The sequence below is a fragment of the Bubalus bubalis genome, chromosome X (genome assembly GCF_019923935.1).
Source record: "Bubalus bubalis isolate 160015118507 breed Murrah chromosome X, NDDB_SH_1, whole genome shotgun sequence".
In the NCBI taxonomy this organism is placed as follows: Eukaryota; Metazoa; Chordata; class Mammalia; order Artiodactyla; family Bovidae; genus Bubalus; species Bubalus bubalis.
This window is the reverse complement of record NC_059181.1, coordinates 13,647,094-13,658,085: the sequence shown is the minus strand read 5'-3', so window position 1 is coordinate 13,658,085 and position 10,992 is coordinate 13,647,094. Positions and strand designations below refer to the sequence as shown.

The window sequence follows — 10,992 nt, the reverse complement described above, 5'->3', positions numbered from 1 at the left end:
TATGTAGAAGATACTCATGTGAAACAGAAAGAGAAATGTGATCGAAAGAAATGTGATCTAACCCCCACTACCATGCACTCTTTAGAAGCTTGACTAGTCTTCAAGAAAAATTCTCTTCTAATGTCATGTTATCTTGTTTGCATTGTGAACAATATATTCAGTACTTTCAGTGTGTTTTACAAATACCCAAACTTTTAAAACATTAAAACAGCTGGAAGCTATGATTTATATGATTCATACATTTGAATTCTGAAGCACAATAAACCTTATCAAAAGTAAGCACATTTGAAAATACTAAACACCTCCTTCACCTCTTTACATTTCTAATTTAAATCATCGTTCATTAGGTATTTCTCATGTGAATACAAGAAAACAGATATATATTTTGTTAAAACTAGACCTAAACTTGCTTACCATTTAAACTGTAAGAAGTTATGGGTTTTGTTCCCTCCACCCCTACTACTCTGCACTATTTAGGAGGTTGACTGCTCTCTTCCAACACAAAGGGAACAAAGTGCCCTGCCCCCCTCCCTAAATGTGGGAGGAGCTGCAGGACTTGGCCCTGGAAGGGGCACTGGCCTCAGCCATGGTGGGAGCCCTGGCCGCACCTCTCCGCCTTGCTCTCTCCGCCTGATCTCTCAGAGCCTCGTCATAAAGGTCTGGGAAGGAACTAGGGACCCTACCGTGGAACTTGGCTAGAACCTCCAGTACCTTCATCTTACTGGTCTCAGCACAAACTCTTGGGCCCCACAGGAGCTCGTAGCGTGGAAGATCACTATTGGGTACCCGGCGGTAGTTCAGGTACTCCTTCTGCACTAGATCTTTGGTGATGAGCCTTCTGGGCTCCCCAAAGATGCAGTGCCTCCTCCCAGCATAGATCCCCAACATACTGAGGAATTCCCAGATCTCCTCCTCAGTGGCGCGGTTACCATTCATGAAGATGACCCCCAGGAGCACCATGAGGAGACGGGACTTGGGCAGCGCCCCCTCATCACGCCAACAATCGTTTCCCCCGAGGTTGAGCTTCCTGAGGAGGATGTAGATGTTCCCTCTATGGTCGACTTCCTTCATCTCCAGGCCAAAGACCAGCTCCACGCGCTCACGGGCTGTACTGAGGATCTCAGGGAAGTGCTGCCTGTACTTCCTGCTGACGATTTTCATCAGGGCATTCTGCGTGATGGGCTCCTGCTTGGTGTACTTCTCCAGCAGGAACTCCACGAGTATCCTGGCCTTCCTGGCCAGAGGATCTTTGTGAGTGCTCTGAGTGGCAGGGGCTGCCTGGGAGGCACCTGCACTTTCCTCCTCGGGGCCCTGGGCACCTTCATCAGATCCTGCACATGAAGGCCCTGCATCAGGAGAGCTAGGGACCATGGCTCCCTGAAGCTCCTGGCCATCGCCAGCAGCAGGGGAGCTCGGGGGAGAACCCTGAGGGGCAGAAGAGTGGGAGGAGGGGCACTCCTCCTTTGGGGCTGCAGCAGCACTGGCCTGGGCCTCCTGAGTGTCCCCCTGGACCTCGTGGCGTTTCCCGCGGGCATGGGACTTGCTCTTGTGCCTCTGAGGCATGGTGACAGCAGGTCAGGGACCGCAGGTGGGAGTGCGGGCAGGAAAGCAGGCAGGAAGGCACCTGGAGGAGGGACAAGGACATGCTGTGAGAACCTTCAGCGAGGAGAGTCCTCCCTGGCTTGAATGGAAGCTGCCTCTGAGGGGTCCTCAAGGCCAGTGCTCTAGGACCCACAGGACTCCTGTTCTCCTGGTCAGCCTGTCCCCTGAGACCACTGAGTAGCAAGGGAGAGTGAGCCCTGGGGCGCAGCAGACAGTCCTGCCTGGGCGTTAAAAGGGGGACCAGTGGGGGCTGGCAGGGGAGGCAGGTCCTCTCAGCTGACGTTCAGAGTCAGGAGGAAAATCCCATATCGAATGCCCCCTCTCCCGCACCCACCCCGTTCCCTCTCCTGTCTGAAATTGACGGTGCCACCTTCCCTGTCACCCCAGACAAGGAGAGGACGCCATACTCAGCCCCCCACTGAAGGGTCCCAGGACCTTCCCTTCTGCTGTCTCGTGGTTGCCCCTTCACAACCAGGCTCCAAGCTCCCCTCTCAGACCGCCGCCCCTCTTCCCGATGTTTGGCAGGGGGGAAGCGCTGAGCACAGGGGAGGGTCCTGAGTCGCCCGTTTGTTGGGGAGGATGGCCCTCATCCTGAATCTTCCTGAACCCTGACATCCTCCCTCTACTGACCAGCTGCCAGCCCCTCAGACCAAAGTCCCCTCTTCTTCGAGTGTCCCGTGTCTGAGGTCGCAGTGAGGGAGCCCCTCAGCCTTTACAGCTGCCCGGCGGCTGCCCTGATAATCTGCAGCTAAATTGTGGTGAGTGGGGGTTACACGTGGCTGCCGTTCTGGTGTATGGAGACCCTAAGTCCCCCTGAGGGTCCCTCCTTCACTCCACAGGGCTCGTGGCTCTTCCTCTACTGAACAGAGCTGGGGTCCAGCAGAGCCTGACCCAGGCATTCTTTCCCGAGACCCCCTAGGGGTCAGTGGATGGTCTTGGGGCCTAAGAGCTAGGCTGGATCCTCTGGTCTGAGTGCAGGGGTAGGGCGGCCGGAGGCTGTGTGGCCCCCTCTTTTCAGAGGGAAAAGGGAATGGGGGTACAGAGACTTGTCCCTGCACTCGTAACTCACGTCACCTCTGATCTTGACACCCGATGACACTTGGGACTGCTCCCTCTGGCCACCGTCAATGGCAGCTCTCAGAGATAGCGGCACTGTCAAGGATGGCGTCACTCCCCCAGCGTGCTTAGGAGGACGGCACTTCCTGTCATGCGCATCTGGGCTCCAGGAGGACAGCAGGGGCGGGACCTGGACAGGCGGGGTTCCGGGGGAGCTTCTCACAGGATTGGCACATGGACTTTCCCTTGACTCTTAAGGGGTCCTGGGACGTCCCTGTCCTGAACTGTCAGCTGGCTCACTCCATGCCCCTCACTTGTGTCAGCACTCCCAACAGGAAGAATTGGGGAGCCCAAGCCTAACAGCTTTCCTGGAGCCCATGAGACCAACGCCGAAGGCTCTCTTGGGCTCTCTCTTCTATAGTATGCGATGCTCTGTCATTTTCCATGCCTTCCCTTAACCCCTTGAGATGCTAGGCTATGTCCCATCTGCTGACCTGAGGCCAAGGCCTCATATCGAAGATGTGAACCCCCGAGTCTCCTGGTATGAAGCGCACATATGTCTCATCTTGCCTTTTCTACCCGGGGGTTCCTGGAAATGGCTGCTACAGGTAAGATGAGCTGAAGGGGGGCGATGGGAGACTGTCTTCTGTGGTGTGGAACCCCTCACATCTCACTCAGAAACTTCATTCATATTGACTGCTGACAGGGCCTGGAAATCCTTCCCTTTCTGGTATAAGTCCACCTCTGTCCCCAACCATGCTCATACAATTCCAGAAGAGTAAGTGAAGGGGCTCCTTAGCCTGACAGTTCTCACTGTGGGCTCTCAGTCGACTGCAGGGTCATTGCTCAAAAGTTCTGAGATGATGTTCGTCGTTTTGTACAATTACTGTGATACTAACTTTTCTGTTTTAGTCCCTGGGTGATAGTCTATTAAGGTGATCATTTAAAAGGGCCAGTTCTCATCCACTAGCATTCCCTGGTGGCTCAGACCGTAAAGAATCTGCCTGTGGTGCGGGAGACCTAGGTTCAATCCTTGGGTTGGGAAGATCCCCTGGAGGAGGACACGGCAACCCACTCTGGTAGTCTTGCCTGGAGTTTCCCCTTGGACAGAGGAGCCTGGTGGGCTACAGTCCATGGGGTCGCAAAGAGTCAGACAGAATTGAGTGACTAAGCACACACACAACAAACTTTGTGCTGGTTATTTCATGATCTGGGCCGTATTGCCACATCCAAGCCAAACTTTGGTGCCCCATGGTCCTGGCATGGGGCCTCGGAGATGCCTCAGATTCCTTCAGTGAAGCAGTGGAGATTCATGATCCCAGGGCAGAGTGCAAGAATCCAGGGCTGAAGTTTAAAGCCTTTTGCAGCTGACCCTGTTGTCTGCTTCCCTTGCAGCCTGCACATCTGTGCCAGTCTCTTAAGTACTCCCCCACTTGGGCACACATAGGGTCAAGTTCAGTGGAGACTTACTGTCCATCAGGGATTATTTGATTTTATGTTTTCACTTTTGTTAATAGTTTTCTTTATTCCTTCCATAAGAGTTCTGTGGTTACTTCTGGGTACAAAAAGCAGCAGACAGTGTTTCATTGTGGTCTCAGCTATTCTGAATGTGGTACTAAATCTGTAAAGGAGTTACAGAAAATTGACAGTCTTACAATATCTGTTCTTCATGAGTATACATAACATACTATTCTGTTTGAGCCTTCTTTTTCCTAAGACTCTCAGGAAATTCTTCTTGTTGCCTCCATGAAGACTGTATACATTTTTCTAAAGTTTCTTTGTAGGTAAATTTTTTCTATGGTTGCTTCGGTTTATGGTGTATTTTCTGTTACTTGGTGTAAGTAATTGTTGATTCTTCCAGACAAAATGGATGATTTTGCTGCGGTGATCTTTTTTTTATTCCAGATTTTTGAAGTCTCTTACATGTTTGAATATTTCCTATCCTGTTTTCTAAGATTTTTAATTCGAGAATCAAGTTGTTACTGTGATCTTTTGCTTTTCATTACTTCTGACTTTTATTCATTTGGCATTGTTGTATATAACTCTAGTGGTTATATGTACTTCTCCAGATTTTTTTCTAGTTTTAAAATTCATAGATTTTTAACAATTATTTTTAATTAGAAGATAATTAAATGGTGTGTCAGGTTCTCTTGTATGAAGCAGCTATAAGTATACATATATCTTCTCCCTCATGAACCTCCCTCCCACCCCTGACCTCACCCCTCTAGGTCATCACAGAGCTGATTCCTTGTGTCACCCAGCAACTTCCCCCTCATGCCTGTCGTCCACATGGTAGTGCATATTTGTCCACGCCACTCTCTCAATTCGTCTCACTGTCTGCTTCCCCCGATGTGTCCACATGCCCGTTCTCTACGTCTGTGTCTCCATTCTTGCCCTGCAAATAGATTTATAACTACCCTTTTGTGGCCTTTCTTTCTCATTCTCTTATTAGTATATTTTGCAGATAGAAGTTTTTAATATTAACAAGGTTCAGCTTATTATTTTCTTTCATGGACTGTGCTTTTGGTGTTGTGTCTAAAATCTCATTACCAAACTCAAGTTTTGCCCCTGTGTTATCTTCTAGATTTTCTTGCCTATTGAAAATGGCATGTAGAATCCTAGTCCCTGACCAGCGATCAAACCTCTTCCCCCAGCAGTGGAAGTGTTGATTCTTAAACACTGGACTGCCAGGGATGTCCCTGCAATTTTTTTTAAATAGCAAGTTTTTCATTTAGGTCTGTGATTCCCTTTAATTATTTTGAAAGGTTTAGAGTTTGTATCTGGATTTATTTTTCTTAGATATGGATGTCTAGTTATCCCAGGACTGTAAGTTTAAAAGGCTGTCCTTTTCCATTGAATTGCCTTTGTGCCTTTGTTAAAGGTCAGTTGAGTGTTTGGGGTGTCTGTTTCTAGATTTTCTGTCCTGTGGCATTGATCTGTCTATTATTCTGTTAATAGCATACAGTCTTGAGTATTGTAGCTTTAAAGTAAGTTTTGAAATCCAGTAATATCTATTCTCTAACTTTGACCTTTAATATTGACTTCAGTGGGTATGGATCATTTCATTTTTGACATAAAATTTAAATTGTTCGCTGCTATCTACAAGCTATCTTGCTGGAATTTTAAACAGAATTGCATTAAGTATCTAGGTTAAGTTGGAAATAAGTGACATCTCAACAATATAGCATCTCCCTATCTATGAACATGGTGTGTCTATTTATATAGATCTTCTTTAATTTTTTTTTCAGTGCAGTTTATGAGTTTTACTCATGTAAATCTTATACATATTTTTTAAAGAATTATTCCTAATATATGTTGGTGCTAATGTCAATGGTGTTAGGTTTTTAATTGCAAGTTCCATCTCTCTATTGGAAAAGAATTGACTATTATGTATTAACTTTATTAATATATTAATTATATAGTAGGTTAACTTTATTAATATATTAATTATATAGTAGTTATATATTGATAATATGTTAACCTTATTAACATATACTCCTGGCTTATTAATGCCAGGAGTTTTCTTATTGTTGATGATTATAATTCCATTTTTCCCTTTCAAATATCTGTGTCTTTTGCTTCCTTCCCGTATCTCATTGCATTGGCTAGAACTTTCAGTACAGTGTTGCATAGGCATGGTGAGAAGGGATATCCTCACCTTGTAGCTCACCTTAGTGTGACAGCATCTGTCTTCTCACTATAAAGTATGATGTTTTACCTGTATTTCTTTTCAGATGTTGTATATGAAGCTGAGGAAATGCCTGTCTGTATCTAGTTTGCTGAGAATTTTTATGATGAATGGGTGTTGGATTTTATCAGATGATTTTTTTCCTTCATCTGTTGATCTCATCTTGTGATTATCTTCCTTAGACTGTTGTTATTATGATTTATGATTACTGATTTTCAAATGTTGCACGTCTGAAATGCATCCTACTTAGATATAGTACGTAATTCCTTCTATGGATTGTTAGGTTTCTTTCCTTATATTTTGTTGGGGATTTGGCTTCTATGTTTATGAGAGGTATTTGTTTCAATTTTTTCCCTTAATTTCTTCATCTGATTTTGATATTCGAGTGTAATACTCACCTCACAGAAAAGGAATTAGGAGGTGTTCCTTTTGCTTCTATTTTCTGGGAGAGATTGTAGAGAATTGTTATCATCCTTAAATTTTTGTTAGAATTCATCAGTGGAAACATCTGGGTCTGTTACTGTCTTTACTGGAAGCTTATGAGTTATAGATTAAATTTCTTTAATAGATACAGACCTATTCCTAGTATCTATTTTTCTTTGTGAAAGTGGTGCTAAGTTATACCTTCAAGCAGTTTCTCAATGGAACCTTTCCTTTTTGTAGGCACAGAGTTGTTTATAATATTCACTCATTATCCTTTCAATGTCCATGGAATCAGTAGTAATGGCCCCTCCTTCATTTCTACTATTAGTAATTTAATTTGTGTTTTCTCTCTTTGTTCTTGTTTAGCCTGGGGAGAATTTTATCTTCTTCTTGTTTTGTATCTTTAAAGAAACTTCTTTGGGTTTTGTTTTTTTCTGCATTACCTTCCTTTTTTCAGTGTCATTGGTTTCCGCTTTGATTTATTCTTCCTCTGCTTTTTCTTTTCTTTCACAAGTTTACTAGTATAGAAGCTTAAGTTATTAATTGTAGGGTTTTTTTTTTGTTATAGGCACTCAATACTGTGTATACCTCTACTGATTTTGCTGTATCACACACCTTCTGATAAGTTGTAATTTTGTTTTCATTTTGTAAAAATATTTTAAAATTTCTCATTAGATTTTCTCTTTGGCCCATGTGTTATTTAGATGTTTATTGTTTAGTCTGCAAAGAATCTTTAATTTTCCTGCTGTTTTTTTGTTATCAATTTCTAGTTTATTTCCGTCACACTTTTCTTGTAATCGTGAGGGTTTTTTGTTTTGTTTTGTTTTTGATCTTTGTTTTAAATAGACACTCTCAGTAAAGGAAGATGAGGGGCTTATGTCAGATGTTGGCTGGAACAGATTCCTTTGGTAGCCTTGAAATTTTCTAAACAGGAACTCAGGGGTAGCCGAGTTGTCCTAGAACGTGGCCTTAGGTTGCTGCCAGAAGCCATGCTAGAGGTCAGTCAAGGTTCTTAATGTAGATATTTGGACAGAGTTGTTCATGCCAATAGTTTTTGCAGTTCTCTGTTCCTAACCTCAGCTTGCAGTTCCAGGACACATTGCCCTTTTTATGGGTAAAATCTACTTGAGATCCCCAGAAGGGAGGGGATCGCCCACAGTGTAAGGTCAGGGTGTGGTGAGTTATGCCAAAAATCTAGAGAAGGATGCAGAGTCCCCCAGTTTTGGCCCCTGATGCAGTTCTGATCCCGGAACCACACTGGGATTAAGAACGTGTAGGGAGGGAATTGGGCTCGAGGATTTACAGAGAAGAAACTCACCCAATCAAGTCCCTGATGATTTGTTCGGTCTTAATTTGAACATCATACAGTTTTCTCGGTTAAACTTCTCACCTCAAAATGGGTAGAGCCATAGAGGAAATGATAAAGACTGAGAGGAGAAAAGTCTTGGCCTCAGTAGGTGCCTTCACTATTGGAAATTCTGTGTCTACCAGGCCTAAGACAGTGTCAACTGCCACCCAAGTGTTCTTTGGGTATGCACAGCCTGGGCATACTCCTTGCAGCTCTTAATTGAGGGGAGCCATGACACAGTGAGCTGACCCAGACCTTGCCCTGTGGGTCATGGAAAGAGAACAAAGCAGAGAGTGACAACAAGCAAATTTTCATGGGAGAGATAGAGCAAAAGTCAGGGGTCTCCAGCCAGCAGTTTGGGCCAGACCACTGGAGTTCACCATGGCAGCAATCCTAGTCACAGTACCAAATATGTCACTGGTGAAAAGAGATTTCCTCAGTGCTTGCTCTTGCAAAGAAAGGGAAGGACTCTGGACTAGTGCACATCAGGGGACTTGTCTGATGAAGGTCGCTTTATCAGTCTTGTGAACTTGAGACAATTGCAAGTTATCCATCTATAAATGGAGTCTGCTAAATCCTATCGTGCATGAATGCTGGAATGCATGTACTACATATAAAGCAGAGTCGTGCTGAATAAGAAACACTGGCCTTTAATTTAATGGAAGTTATGATTATTATGAACATCCAAAATACCACCTTCCTATCTGAGGTTATTTTTATCCAGTAGATAGCAGAGACTATGCAGTGCACTGGGACAAAAGAAATAAATACTCTTAAATGAGCCAAATTAAGGCAAAGTATATTTTATTTTTACCAAAAAAATGGTTAGAGGAAATAAGGCAAACTACAAATTAACAGCTTTTTCCTTTATATTTGCTTAATTGCTTTTTGGTTTCTCAATATTTTCTGTGGTCGCGTTTCACATTACCATGAACATCTCTTTCAGCGACATATTACCTACTTCCAGATCATAAAGATAATACAGATGGTTCATGAATTTCTTTTCAGTTCAGTTGAGTTCAGTCACTCAGTCGTGTCCAACTCTTTGTGACCCAATGAATCACAGCATGCCAGGCCTCCCTGTCCATCACCAACTCCCGGAGTTCACTCAGATCACGTCCATCAAGTCAGTGATACCATCCAGCCATCTCATCCTCTGTTGTCCCTTTCTCCTCCTGCCCCCAATCCCTCCCAGCATCAGAGTCTTTTCCAATGAGTCAACTCTTTGCATCAGGTGGCCAAAGTACTGGAGTTTCAGCTTTAGCATCATTCCTTCCAAAGAAATCCCAGGGCTGATCTCCTTCAGAATGGACTGGTTGGATCTCCGTGCAGTCCAAGGGAGTCTCAAGAGTCTTCTCCAACACCACAGTTCAAAAGCATCAATTCTTCAGTGCTCTGCTTTCCTCACAGTCCAACTCTCACATCCATACATGACCACTGGAAAAACCATAGCCTTGACTAGATGGACCTTTGTTGGCAAAGTAATGTTTCTGCTTTTCAGTATGCTATCTAGGTTGGCCATAACTTTTCTTCCAAGGAGTAAGCGTCTTTTAATTCATGGCTGCAGTCACCATCTGCAGTGATTTTGGAGCCCAGAAAAATAAAGTCTGACTCTGTTTCCACTGTTTCCCCATCTATTTCCCAGGAATTGATGGGACCAGATGCCATGATCTTTGTTTTCTGAATGTTGAGTTTTAAGCCAACTTTTTCACTCTCCTCTTTCACCTTCAGCAAGAGGCTTTTTAGTTCCTCTTCACTTTCTGCCATCAGGATGGTGTCATCTGCATATCTGAGGTTATTGATATTTCTCCCGGCAATCTTGATTCCAGCTTGTGCTTATTCCAGCCCAGCGTTTCTCATGATGTACTCTGCATATAAGTTAATAAGTAAATAAGCAGGGTGACAATGTACAGCCTTGACATACTCCTTTTCCTATTTGGAACCAGTCTGTTGTTCCATGTCCATTCTAACTGTTGCTTCCTGACCTGCATGCAAATTTCTCAAGAGGCATGTCAGGTTTCTTTTACATCTACCAAAACTGTAACTTTAAAATCCTAAAACAGCAATAAGTAAAACTGGAATATCATTACCAAATCAGTATTCTGAAGAAAAGGAATCTGGTTGAAGTAAAAAATATTTGATAAAAATGAAACAAATAATTTGCAGAAGTTGCTAGTTTAAATCAGGAAGAAAATAGAGATCTAAACTCGGTTTGCTTGACCCCTACTAACCTGCACTATCTAGGAGCTTGACTACTCTTTGAGAAAACTCTGTTCCAGTGTCATCTTACCTTGTTTAGATGGTGAACAACATATTCAATACGTTCATTGTGTTTTACATATACCCAACCTGTGGCTTTCAAAACTTTAAAACAGCAAACAATGTGATTTATACGATTAATACATTTGTATTCTGAAGCACAATAAAAGTTATGAAAAGTAATTAACATGTGAAAATACTGAACTCCTCCCTCATCTCCTTAATCTAATCAACTTTCACTAGATATTTCTCCTATGGATAAAGGAAAAATGATATATATTTAAAAAAAATGAGTTATACTTAAACTCCCTTACTACGTAAAACAGTAAAGAACATACAAGTTTTGTTCCCTCCACCCTACTACTCTCTACTGTTTAGGATCTTGACAGCTGTATTCCAACACAAAAGGGAAGAAAGTGTCTGGGCCTCCCTCCCTAGATGTAGGAGGAGCTGTAGGACTTGGCCCTGTAAGAGGCACTGGCTTCAGCCATTGTTGGAGCCCTGGCCGCACCTCTCAGCCCTGCTCTCTGCGCCTGATCTCTCAGAGCCTCATCATAGAGGTCTGGGAAGGAAGTCCGGATGGTATTGTGGATCTTGGCCAGCACCTCCAACACCT

The 10,992-nt window shown here is 43.8% G+C and overlaps 1 protein-coding gene across 1 annotated transcript; it reads right to left on the bottom strand.

The window, feature by feature from the left end:
* Positions 1 to 488: 488 nt before the first annotated feature.
* Positions 489 to 1,563, bottom strand: LOC112582667 (melanoma-associated antigen B4-like). The gene has a single exon (XM_025277539.3). It carries the CDS (start codon positions 1,561 to 1,563, stop codon positions 532 to 534), a length of 1,032 nt encoding a protein of 343 aa, XP_025133324.2. The 3' UTR covers positions 489 to 531.
* Positions 1,564 to 10,992: the final 9,429 nt, after the last annotated feature.